General features: G+C 45.1%; 1 protein-coding gene and 1 long non-coding RNA gene across 3 annotated transcripts; both read left to right on the top strand.

Annotated features, from left to right (window-relative positions):
* Positions 1–2,224: 2,224 nt before the first annotated feature.
* On the top strand, positions 2,225–3,892 carry LOC119301616. Of its 2 annotated transcripts, XR_005147105.1 has the most exons (4): positions 2,225–2,625; positions 2,709–2,825; positions 3,197–3,330; positions 3,588–3,892. It is a non-coding gene; the product is annotated as an uncharacterized LOC119301616 (long non-coding RNA). The 2 variants fall into 2 exon arrangements; XR_005147101.1 differs by having other exon boundaries at positions 3,197–3,892.
* A 5,570-nt stretch (positions 3,893–9,462) lies between these two features.
* On the top strand, positions 9,463–12,441 carry LOC119320181 (wall-associated receptor kinase 2-like). Its single transcript, XM_037594288.1, has 3 exons — positions 9,463–10,457; positions 10,552–10,713; positions 11,246–12,441. The coding sequence occupies exons 1-3, from the start codon at positions 9,557–9,559 to the stop codon at positions 12,226–12,228; spliced, it is 2,046 nt and encodes a 681-aa protein (XP_037450185.1). The 5' UTR covers positions 9,463–9,556; the 3' UTR covers positions 12,229–12,441.
* The last annotated feature ends 1,010 nt before the right edge of the window (positions 12,442–13,451 follow it).

Below are 13,451 nucleotides of genomic sequence, written 5' to 3'. Positions count from 1 at the left end.
CTGAGCAACGGTCTTGTGCCTCTGCTGGCGTCGCCGGCATGATAGATGTAGTGGTCGCGCCCGCGATAGGACGAAAACTGTCCGACTTCGATGGCGAGGAGACGAATCCCTAATAAAATGACAAAATCCTTTCGTTCCTTGTTTCTTCTACATTCTTCTTCTTTTTGTCAAAAGCAGCCTCATTAGAAAAAATTGCACGCGCAAGTCAGCTTAAACTCATAAATTATGCAACTGCAGCCGACATGGCACACACGCAGTCGCAACTTAAGGAATGGGCATGCAACCGGCACAGAAGAATAAAATAAAAGATGCATCTTCTCGTCACTCCGGCGGCGGCGGCACACAAGAGAAGCTATAACCCCTATGAAAATGCAGTTCAGGGGTAGACACGAATTGCAATCGGGTGCCAACACTTGTAGTTGCGACTCTAGTGGCACACATGCAATTGCAGTCAACATGGCCCGCATGCAGTTGCAACTCTCAAAATCGGCATGCAATTGGGCACCAAAAAAACAAAAAATAAAAGTGCATCGTTGTCATCACTTCAGCAGCGCGCCAAACACGAAAAGCTATAACCCCTATGAAAATGGTTGAGGGATGGACATGAATTGCAGTCTGGCGCCGACACTTGCAGCTATTATTATAGTGGTAGACATGCAATTGCAGTCGACATTGCCTGCATGCAATTGCAACTCAGGGAATAGGCATGCAACTGGCACAGACAAAAATAAAAAATGAAAATGCATCCTTTTCGTCACTCCGACGAGGGCGGCACACAAGACAAGCTATAACCCATATGAAAATGCAGGTCATGGATGGACATGAATTGCAGTCGAGTGCCGATACTTGCAGTTGTGAGTCTAGAGAAAGACATGCAATTGCAGTCGACATGGCCTGCATGTAGTTGCAACTCAGGGAATGGGCATGCAATTGGCAATCCAAAAAAAAGTCACTCCGGCTGCGGTGGCACATAAAAACAAGCTATAACCCCAATAAAAAATACAGCTTGGGGATGGACAAGAATTGCAGTCGAGACCCACACTTGCAGTTGCGAGTCTAGTGACGGACTTGCAATTGCAGTTGGCATGGCCAGCATGCAGTTGCAACTCACAGAATGCGCATGCAACTGGCACCCCAAAAAAAGCATCCATGTCGTCACTCTACCGGCGACACACAAGACAAGTTATACATATGAAAAGGCAACTTAGGGGTGGATATGAATTGCAGACAAATGCCGACACTTGTAGTTGCGAGTCTAGTGGTAGATATGCAATTGTAGTCGACATGGCCCACATGCAGTTGCAACTCAGGGAATGGGCATGCAACTAGCACCCAAAATAAAAATAAAAACGCATCCTTATCCTCATTCCCGTGGCGGCGGCGCACGTGACAAGCTGTAACCCATATGAAAATGCAGCTCAGGGTGGACATGCAATTGGCGCCCCCTCTCTTTAATTTCGGACATGTTGCAACCCTTGCAATTGCAGTCGGCATGGCCACGTGCAAATGTTGTGCAACAAAAAAAAAGGTGAAAAAAGTGAAAAATGAATATGCATGTTCATAAATTACAACAACAACAAAAACACACGCAAACTTTTAGTCTTCCGCGGCTTGTAAAAAAACTAGCATGTGGCCATGTGAGAGAGATGAATGGCAAACGCAAGAAAATGGGATTGAAGCGAACAATCATATTGATCGCTCACGGGAAAAAGGCCCAGCCTAGAAAGAAGCCTAAAATACAATAGACAATGAAAAAGCCACACAACACCAGCCACAGTCAGCCCATGGCGTGTTCCTGTCCAACACAGATGAAAAGGCAAAAAAAAACGATAATGGGCCGGTCGCACCACGAAAACAGGCTGATACTCCAATACAAGACACAGCAATCGTGAACCTTATAAAGCTAAACGATCGAACGGGCAGGGACATCGAATGAGACTTCGCTAAAACTCAGTCGACTGAGTTTTAGCGGTTCCCATCCATAAAAGGCACGATTGATCGGTCATAAATCAATGAATAATCTATACTAGCACCATGGATTAGTCTTAATGACAAACCAACCAACGAACCGACACCTCCTATGATGACCATTGGATCGGCGGTTGATCCGTGGGAGGCGAGATGGACCAATCCGAAGAGATGGATCCGTGGGTGTGCGTGGGATTGGATGGAAGGAGCAAAAGAGAAGAGAAGACCAAAGGAAAAGGAAAAGAGAGGAACGAAACATCGCCTCCTGCCCCGCTCCCCGCTTCCCGCTCCCACCCAACTCCGCCGCCGCCTCCACCTCCACCCCCACCTTGAAGCGCCGCCGCCGCCAAGCACCGCATCACCGGCCACCGGAGTCTTCCCCATCCATCGCGGATCCTCTTCATCGCAGCTGCTGGTCGCGGATCGAGCTCCCCATCCGTTGCCAAGTTCTCCATGCACGGCCTCCCCCTTCTCCTCCCCATCCGGTCGGTGGATTCGACGAGGATTTGATTCGAGGGAGCGAAAGACAAGGCGCGGATTCCCCAACCGGCGACCTCTCCTCCGCCCTCCCCACCTTCTCGAGCAGGTCAGCCGGCGCCCAGCATCCGCGCCGTCACCCACAGCCACGCGCCGGCAGACGAAGCAGCCGACGACATGGTCCTCTCTCTCCCCCCTCCCCCTGTTCCATCGCATTTAGATTTGATTTCTTAGGCTGATGATGTTCGTTCGTTTCCATTCAGTTTGGTAGGAGCGCAGGTGCACGACGTGCGGTTCCTCTTCCACTCCGATTCCTCCCCTCCACTCCGGTGGCCATGATTCTGCATCCTCCCCTCCGGTGGCCCCTGGTTCAGCAGCAGGTACCACCCCATCCATCCCCATCTCACTTTGCCTAATCGACCTGCTGCATCGTCAAATCATCTTCTTTAGCCACAAACTGCTGCAAATTCTTGGGCCAAATTAGTAAATGAATGCTACAGTCTGATGGATGGATCCATTTTTTGTTCTTCTATTACACTAGTAGTAGTACTGCCACTGTTTGACGGATGGATCCATACGTGCTCTGCTCCGCCTCCGATGCCAAAAGGAAGTCCTCACTTTCCTTTACTTACTAGTAAAAGCATATACACTGCTGATTAATCAAAATCTCCTCTTGGCCGAGTCCCTGATTCATGATTGATTGATTCTTTGACTGTAACCACAAGCATTAACTTGGAGCTCCTCTCTGCAGCACCTACCTCACCTTCCTGTCGTGTGGCACAGCAGCGGATGTCGATGGAGATGACTCTCGGAGCAGAGCAGTACACCCACCGCTCTAGCACCTTTTTCTGCTATGACCAGCCCGTCACCGCCGTCAGCATCAAGGTTACCAATGCATTATTACTTCACTGGATCTATGTTTTCTTCCCTTGGTAGCGGCACTATTCTTGTAATATGTACATTAGCTCTACTAAATTAATTTTTGAACCTTGAATGAAGTGCTATCGTAGCCTAGCCACCAAGAGGTATAAATAAATACCTTTCTTCTCTTAACTTGTGAATGTATCAAGGTTATTAACCTAGTTGCCGCATTAGGTTTTATGTATAGCTGGGTGATGCCTCGTTTTGCTCTTATGTTGTAGTGGCATACTACAAAGGGGTGCAAGGGATCATTATGGCTAATTTTTTTGGGCTTGTTACAACTTTTGAGTCTGTTGTATCTGGCTCTGGATAAGGCCCAGTTCTTTTGAGGTATGCTGTGGAAATAAGCTGCTGTGGAAATAAGCTCAAGATAAGCTGCTGTGGAAATAAGCTCAGGATAATAAGCTAGCCAGTTCTTTTCAGTGCCTGTTTTTTCAGCTTCTGTGTGGTATGGTCAGTGAAAAGTCTGTAATGCCCTTGGACTGTACTGTTGTTCGGATTAAATGATATTGCGCTATTTTTATCATTTTGTTGCCCATATGAACATAAATTTGACTTTCAAGCACCAAAACTTGTTATAATCAAGCATAAGGAAGATCATTGTCTCACATACGAATATCATACGTGCATCACTATCTCATGTAGTACGAGTACTTGAGAAGTACTGAATAAAAATGATCCCTAAATTATTACATGGTTCTCCCAACAAAAGCATACACCCTAGCAGTACTGCACCCTACAGCTAACCATCAAGGGAATACACTTGTAGCAATAGCATCACGGATGGAACCCATAGTACCATCATCAATGGGTGCATGGTGATGAGAAAGGCTCTCCTCATGAGCATAAGATCCACTCTCAACCATGTCAAAGTGTTGATCACTTAGTTTGCTCTCACGAATGAAGTTATGAAGACATGCGCATGCAGTAATGATCTTTGTTTGCGTAGCAGGTTTGTACCGAGTGATGCCGAGGAGGATTCTCCATTTCATCTTTAGAACACCGAATGATCGTTCAATGACATTCCGTAGTGATGAATGTAGATGATTGAAGGTCTCATATCTTCCTCGTGGTGGTACTTGTTGGAAATCGGGTACATGGTAGCGTTGTCCTTTGTATGGTGCTAGATATCCAACTCTGTTTGGATATCCAGAGTCAGCAAGATAATATTTGCCTGCATTGGTAATAAAGATGACCAAAACCAATTAGTTCACGCAAAACATTAGAGCACAAGAATGCATGTACAAGTTATTACCGTCTGGAGGGTGTGGAAAGTAGGAATATTCAACTTGTGCATCATTGAGTACATGTGTGTCATGAACAGATCCAGGCCATCCAGCAACAACAAACGTAAATCTCATATCAAAATCGCAAATCGCCATGACATTCTGAGTTGTCGAACCTTTCCTGTTGCGATACTTGGGTTGCTCACTTGCAGGCACAACACATTCAATATGTGTTCCATCTATTGCCCCAACGGCATCCTTGAAGTGAGGCCAAAATCTTGTTTTTGTAAGAGAGTCATGAACTTGGGTGAAAGATCGATCTTTGGGTTGAATGTAATCACCGGCCATACGGTACACACACAACAAGACCTCCTTAAATTTTTTGTTGATGGTAGACCGACTATGCTCAAATCGATCTGCAACATTGTCGGTGGTCTGGCGTGACCCCATAGTCCACAAAAACTGTGCTAATGCCTCTTTGCTTGTCATGTTGCAAGTTGACCTTAAACCATACTTTTCAACTAAAATGTCATGAAGTGAGTAAAACACAGACCTTCGCATCCTGAACATAGAGTAGAATATTTGTGGTTGCTTCTCCTTCTCTTCCACCCACTGCAATCCTGTCATCATTGGTGCTCTTCTAGGTCCATATGGCAGCCTCTCTTTGTTTAGAAGATAATATGCCGTTGCAACAACGCAAAAATCAAGTTCCTCCTCCTCTTCCTCCTGAACAGAGATGTCCATCTGTGATATAAACACAATACAGATATCATGAACATTTGTCCACAACAAAACAAATCACAACACCATCGGTACAAATAAGTTCACAACAATACAACAAAGTTCAGATCAAAGATTTATAGCAAGTAGATTCACAACAGTACAAATTAGTTCAAATCAATACAAATGAGTTGACAACAAAGCAAATAAGTTCACAGCACTACAAATGAGTTCCCAACAAAGCAAATAAGTTCTAAATTTTTTTCATAAATGTTTCCCATGCCCTGTTGATCCATTCAAGCCTCACAGTTGAATCTTCCTCCTTTAGTGCACTGAAGACATTACGATGTTCCTTCTTCGTAAAGAGTTCTAGAGCATGGAAATACACTTCACTTCCAGGTTTACCTCCATCATTCACCACCATGTCCTTCATCTCCTTAATCTCATCTCTCACAGGATCCTCCTTCATTTCAGATGTCGCCGAATTGCGGCTAGTTTCCCTCTTTTCCCAAAGGTCGGCAATACGCTTAAATTGCATTCTATCCTCACTATCTTTTGCAATCTTTTGCACCATCGCAGGACTAGGTGAGTAAGGACATGATCTCTTCTTTCGACCTTTGGCTTTGTTAGGTGTCACATGAGTAGCATCTACTTCACATCCTGAACCTGCCCCATCATCATCATCAATGTGAATTTGAGAGGCGCCAACTTGAGATGAGGGAGGTGCCGCCCTCGCATACTCATTTGTCACACTGACATCATCAAATATAGCACTCAGCTTGATCTCGTCCTCTAGTGGTGCAAATCGAAACTTGGCGGCAATTTCATTTCTCTGAAAATAAGCATATCACAAATTAGTGCAAGAATCGGCAAAGTAAGAAAAGTAACAAATGGAATTGATGTGAACATATGTATACCTGTATCTCATTTGCCCACCATTCATCACTAGCCGCAATGGTCTTGGTAACAGGATGAAACCCAATGCCTGATGCCTTTTGGGTTAATGTCTTCCAAACAGCATACTCTTTTTTTAGCACATCCCACTTATTCTTGAATTGCTTTCGTGTATATTCTCTCCTCGTGCGCTCAAAAAACTTTCTTACCACATTGTCATATCCAAGTGGTGTCAATGTTCCTTCTTTGCCACGGTTATTGGCATTCACTTCTTCCACACAAATATCAATGAAAGTTCTAAGACCCACATTATCCCATTGTGCTTTCATCTATTTTTCATCATGTCAATACAAAAGAATTGGAAGAATTAATAACAATATCTAGAATGCTTTTATGGTAGCAGTAGCTCGTTGAGATCAACATGAAATCCTCATACTTCAGCAGTAGTACAATCAAGATGAAATCATCATCCTTCAGCAGTAGCTTACAACTAATATACATGATTTATTTTTGCAAAAAAATCACAGGAGCTGCTCACCTTGGTGGCTCACGGCCAGGAGGAGGGCAGGGGGAAAGGGGGTCGCCGACCGCCGGAGATGGGCGCCGTTTGCCGGAGAGGGGCCCTGGGCGGACCTGGCCAGGCGCTGCTCCTGGACAAAGGGGACGGAGGGGATGCGGCCGAGGGAGGGGTCGCGCCCGTGGGAGTTGGGGGGTGGAAGATGCAGCCCTATCCACATGCCATCTCGCTGGCCTCGTCGAGGTCCAGAGGATTGGAGGGCCGGCGGCAACGGCGGCGGCGGTGACTGGAGGAACCCTAGGCGGAGCGGAGAACAGAGCAGGAGGAGTCGAGCGGGGGGAGGGGATCGAGCGCTGCTGTTCTTTTTTTTGCGACCGGTGGTTCTGTGCGGGACTGGGGGTGGCAATATTGATGTAATAAGATCGAACTAGAGGGGCACGTCCCTATACCCTTTCGTTTTTAAGTCAGAAGCTGCGGGAAGCTGCGGGAAGCCACCCGACCCCAGCTTTTTCTCATTGTGAAGGAGGAGGAGGTAGAAATAAGCTGAGCTGGCTTCTCTAAAATGAGTTCTTTTCAGCTTATAGCTTTTTTTGACAATAAGCTGAAATAAGCTGCAAAAGAACTGGCCCTAACTTACTTGTCTTTGTTTGTTTGTGTACTGCTCATTGGGTTCTGATAAGGTGTCTATTTCTAATAAATGTCTCGTCTATTTTTCAGTGTACAATGTAACTCGCATAGAGAAGACGCGGATTCGTCTCCTCCTCGACACGGCTGTCCCCGAGGAGCCCACTCGGCCAGCGCGGGCCTGCCGATGGTGGATGTGTCGCCTGATGGTTGCCTCCTCCCCTCCCAGTGGTTGATGTACCCTGATGGTGAGCTTCTGTTCCCCTCTCCGTATCAACCCCAGATCTTATCTTTTCTGTTCTACCCTTCGTGGACATGTTTGGATGGCCTTCCTGGATAAATTTGTTGCTATCTATAATTAATACTTGTCCCATGTTTCGTTTCCTTGCTGGACATGTTATGGTTAAACTGCTGCTGCAGTTCAGCAAATGGTTTCGTCATGTTGTTGCTCTTGTGGTTAGGATTCTACTCCTGGATTATCTATCATCGGCCCCTAGTTGAGCTAGTGGCCTAAGTTGTTAACTTAACTTCTAATCTTCAGCTACTAAAACCCACTCGCAAATTAATGAATTCCTCTTTTGCGAAACTTATAATGAATCTGTAATTTTGTCGGTTCTGGTATTTATTTTGGTCAATGAAATTTTATATGAATGAATTAGACTGTCAATTGGTTTGTTAGTCACGCCTGCCGGAGTGACTATTGCTTTGCTGCAGCAGAGTTTTGTTCTGCTCTTTCTCCTGATCGATTGATTGCACATTTTTTTATTTTGAGAACATTTTTTAATTCAAGAACATATTTGAAAATCATTAATATTTCAAATTTAGGATATATTTAAAATTTTATTTATTTTTTATTAAAATGTTTGAACATGTTTGTTTTACAAATAATTTCATATTTATATAAAATGATATTTGTAAATGTAAATGGAAATTGAACCGGAAAATCAACCGAAGACCATTCAAAACCGAAGATGGAAAAAGCCCATACGAATGCACACACTAACGACGAGCACTCAGCCCAACTAGGCTGGCCCAGGCATACACGTTCCCTAGGCAATTTGAGGCAATAAACGGCCATGAGGAGAAGGGAAGCCTTGGCGCAGGGATAAAGTTGCTGTCTTGTGACCATGAGGTCATGGATTCAAGTCCTGGAAACAGCCTTTTACAGAAATGTAAGGAAATGCTGCCTACTATTGATCCAAAATGGTCGGACCTTTAAGCGGGAACTACATGCATCGGGTTGCCCTTTTTTAAACGGCCACGAGGAGCTCTCGATTTATATAAATCCATTCAATTTATATAATTTGGAAATATTTTCAAATTTGCTTAACATATTTTAGAAAAAAATCAAACATATTTAATTCTTTATGAAGATTTTTGTTTTATATTAAAAAATAATAATAAATGAAAATTGAAAACCGACCAGAAACCAACAGAAGACCCTCCAAAACCAAATGAAAATAAAAACGCAGGAACGCGCATGCTAACCAAGAGCGGTCACCGAACTAGGCCGGGCCAGAAAAGCACTGACTATTTGAGGCAATAAAGGATCACGAGGAGCTTTCGATTTTTAGCTACAGCGGGTGTGGGGGCAAGCCAACAACGGCGATCAGCGGCGGCCGGCGCAGTCCGCCCCTGGTTTTTCTTCTTGTCCGGCAATGATGAGTGAGTCTACCCATCACTCATCAGAGGTCTGGTTGCCAAAACCGCCCCTGGTTTCTTTTCGATCGAAACTAGCTGCCGGCTGGATGAGCCACTCCCACATGCAAATCAAGTCACGGGGTCAAGAAAGAAAAATGAGAAACAATCCTTGGAGCCCTTTGAAAGATGATGCCGAGCAGCTGCCTCCCTCGTACTCCACTCGCTATCCAAGTGGCAAGAGATGCTCAGCACATGCATGTGATCAAGAATACCATGCATGCGCTATTCTTTCTATATACAAAAAACATTCACCACACGGAGTGAGCAAACCGAGTGAGCAAATCTATGAGCGGCATGCACCAACTTGCATGGATAGATATGGATGTACTCCTATCTCATACGTTGCTGTCTCGGCCGGATGCATGCATATATAGAGGAGGGAAAGAAGGAAATATGCAATGCAACACACCAACCAATCGTTTATTCCACACCGTTTTGAGAATCTAATCATCAGCTGGTTGGCAAAAACGTCAGTCGGCAGGCGTGCATCAGCTCAGCTGGTGGCAATATGTTGACTGCCTTCTTGCTGCTCCTGGCGGCGGCGGCGGCCGCCACCGAGACGCCCGAGCGCGTCGTCGTGGCTCATGGCTGTCAGAGCAGCTGCGGCGGCGTGGACATCCGCTACCCCTTCGGCATCGGCGTCGGCGCCGGCGGCCGCGACTGCTTCCGCGAGGGCTTTGAGATCGACTGCGTCTACGACGGCCCCGTGCTCGCCAACACGACCCTTCGGGTGGTGCAGCTGTCCGTGGATCCCGCCGAGTCGCTGGTGATGCTCCCCGTCGGGCGGATGTGCTACAACGCCACCGACCCGCGCCGCGCCGAGGAGTACAGCCATGGCGAGACGCTGATGAACAAGCACGGCGTGTACCGCTTCTCCAGCGCGCGCAACATGCTCGTCGTCCTCGGCTGCAACACCATGGGCACCATCGGGAGCGACAAGACCACGCGCCTCGTCGACGGCTACTCCTACTACCTCGGGTGCATGAACTTCTGCAACAGCTCGGCCAGCGCGCAGGACGGGCAGTGCGCCAGCCTCGGGTGCTGCCACGTCGACATCCCGCCGGGGCTCACCCACAACTACTTCAGGTTCCGGGAGTACGACCACACCAGCATGATGGACTACAGCCCATGCGACTACGCCTTCCTCGTCGACAGGACCAACTACACCTTCCGGCGCTCCGACCTCCTCAGGGACACCCTCCGGACCTCGCCGGTGTGGCTGGACTGGGCCATCCGTGGCGCCGGCGACGACTCCGTCTCATTATCGTGTGCCCAAGCCAACAAGACCAAGGAGTACGCCTGCCTGAGCAATCAGAGCTACTGCGTCGACGCCACCAATGGGCCTGGCTACAATTGTAACTGCTCCGAAGGCTATGAGGGCAACGCCTACCTTGTCGCCGGATGCACCAGTAAGACAGACTCCCTGCTCGACCATAATGATTTGATTTTTCTTTACTGATTACTGTCCTAACTTCACAATTATTCTGAATTTTGGCAACACAGATATAGATGAATGTGCAGATTCAAACAAATATCCTTGCAAAGGTGTATGCAGGGACACCCAAGGATCTTACCAATGCACCTGCCCTCCGGGTTATGGGAGCGATGACCCAAAAACTCAACGCTGTACTCCAAAGTTCCCACCCGCTGCACAAATTTGCATAGGTAACCTCAGACAAGCTAATACTTCTATCGGTTTGGCTAACCTCTCTCCATGTATATGTAGTCCTTTGAAGTATTTCAGTACTCTCTCTGTCCCAAAATGTAAGACGTTTCTTAAAAACTGTCTTACATTTTGGGACTGAGGGAGTACTATTATGTACTATAAACTCCACTATAGTTCGGATTTTTCTAGGATATCAGCTGAGTGAGTGTGTACTTCCTAGCAACATGAAAATATATATCTAAAACGTTTAGATCACCTGATGGCTGCATGCATCACTCTAATATAGAGGCCGGGGTCATCCTCCTTTTTCAAGAAAAAATGATCACCTGATGACGCCATGCATCTTATGTAGCGTGTACATGTTAGATCTGAGACGCATTGTATGTTCAACTTCAGTATCTTGCCATTCTTTTTGTTAATTAGTGTTTCAGCGCTTCAAAGTGGAGTAAAGTCAAATATTTACTTACTATCATTTGCTACCAGAATAATAATAAGAAAGTTTATTTAATCTTCGCTTCTTTGTGCGCATAGGTGTGATAGGTGGTATTCTTGCCATCACATTGGTGGCATTCATCATTATTATTCGAAAAGAGAAGCGGAAGACTAGAGAGTTCTACGAGAAAAATGGTGGACTTACCTTGGAGAAGGCTAAAGTTATTAAGCTTTTTAAAATGGAGGAGCTCAAGCCAATTTTAAAGAGCAGCAATATAATTGGAAAAGGTGGCTTTGGTGAAGTTTATAAGGGGGTTCTTGATAATGTACTTGTCGCGGTAAAGAAACCAATTGGTCGTAATGTGCAGGAGAACAAGCAATTTGCAAATGAAGTCATCATCCAATCTCAAGTCATCCACAAGAACATCGTTAGGCTCATTGGTTGTTGCCTAGAAGTGGATAGCCCCCTGCTAGTGTATGAGTTCATTTCCAAAGGAAGCATGCATGGCATTCTTCACGAGTTTAGGGAGCCTCTCAACTTGGATGTGCGTCTAAGCATTGTCTTAGAATCAGCACATGGTCTAGCTTATATGCATTCACAAGCCCATACCAAAATCCTGCACGGTGATGTTAAACCAGCAAACATACTCTTGGATGACAACTTTGTACCAAAGATCTCAGACTTCGGCATATCAAGGTTGATTGCAGTAGACAAGGAACATACTGCCAACGTAATTGGTGACATGAGTTATATGGATCCAGTATACCTACAAACAGGCCTCTTGACTGAGAAAAGTGATGTCTATAGTTTTGGAGTTGTCATCTTAGAGGTCATTAGCAGGAAGAAGGCCACTCATGCTGACAATAACAACTTAGTGACGAGTTTTCTCGAGTCCCACAAAGAAGGGAAGAAAGCAACCGAGTTGTTTGATCAGGAAATTGCAGGAGCAGGAAATTTGGAGCTTCTTGACACTCTGGCAGGAATCGCCGTGGAATGTCTTAGCCTTGATGTGGATCAAAGACCATCGATGACAGATGTTGTGGCGCACCTTCTCACATTGAGTAGATTACGTGTGTTGTAACTTTGTTTCTGGGGTTGAGTTTGAAGTTTGGAACATGTATGGACCTTTATTGTGCTCCTTCAAAGTTTGGAATACATCGAATTCCTTCCCACGGCAAGCCAGAGTGCATGGCAACCATCCTTGTGCAAACCTTCCCTTATTGTATGAGAAGCAGGGGAGGCCACCATTAGTTTTAGAAAATGTGTAGTACTGTAGTGAGTAACTCTGTGTGTTTCATGTGACCAACGGTGTGTAGACATGCATGGACCTAGCCTAGGACCAAGGGTGTGTAGACATGCATGGACCTAGCCTAGTTGTTTCTCCTCTGATACAGGATGAGTCCATGCATTTATTGTTGTTTGGCAGCGGTGTATGCATCGAGACATGATGAGCTGAGACTTTGTTTGGCAGCCTGCATGTGCTTAGACATGCTGAAAAATTCTGAATAATTTTTTTTGAATGGTGAACAAATTTGAAAAAACGTGAACAAAAATTTAAACATATTTTGAAAGTATGAAGTTTTTAAAATTTTAAACAAAAATATATTTTTTTAATTAAACAAAATTTGAAATTCTGAACATATTTTTAAAAAAATTCTTGAAATTTTTAAAACTTTAAATAATTTTAAAATTCTGAATATTTTCTAAAAAATTTAAAAAAATTGAAAATCTGAACTTGTCGAAAATTTAATCAAATTTTGAGATTATATTTTTTTCAAAATTGAAACAATTTTGAATTTTGAACATTTTCAGAAAAATTGAAATTCTGATTTTTTTTTGAAAATTTACACAAATTTTAAAATTCTAAGTATTTTTTGAAAATTTAAATAAAATTTAAAATTATAAAGATTTTTTGAAAATTTAGACATATCTGGACGTGGTCTGGTGGGTGGGGATGAGTGTCGGGGCCAGCATGGCTGCCGCCATGTAGGGTGCATGAGATGGGCATGGCTGAGGGACCTTTCTTGCACCAGTTGGGCATAGCCCAGGTGAGCCTATGCACCCTACTAAACAAGCAAAAATGGGTCGGATTGAAAACTTTTGCCTTCATGCACCCTACCAAACACACCCTAAGGGCATGTTCGGAGACTTGCTAGCTTCTCAAAAACATCTCATATCCAGCTTCTAACCTGACTTCTCACTTCATGTGGAGTGCAGCCACCTTGGGCCGGCTGGAAGCGGTCCATTTCGGGCTAAACTGCAAACATGCCAAAGAAAAGGGAAGAAACGAGCTGGGCCTGGTTC

This window comes from Triticum dicoccoides, chromosome 1B (assembly GCF_002162155.2).
Source record: "Triticum dicoccoides isolate Atlit2015 ecotype Zavitan chromosome 1B, WEW_v2.0, whole genome shotgun sequence".
In the NCBI taxonomy this organism is placed as follows: Eukaryota; Viridiplantae; Streptophyta; class Magnoliopsida; order Poales; family Poaceae; genus Triticum; species Triticum dicoccoides.
This window is presented reverse-complemented; position numbering and strand designations above follow the sequence as displayed.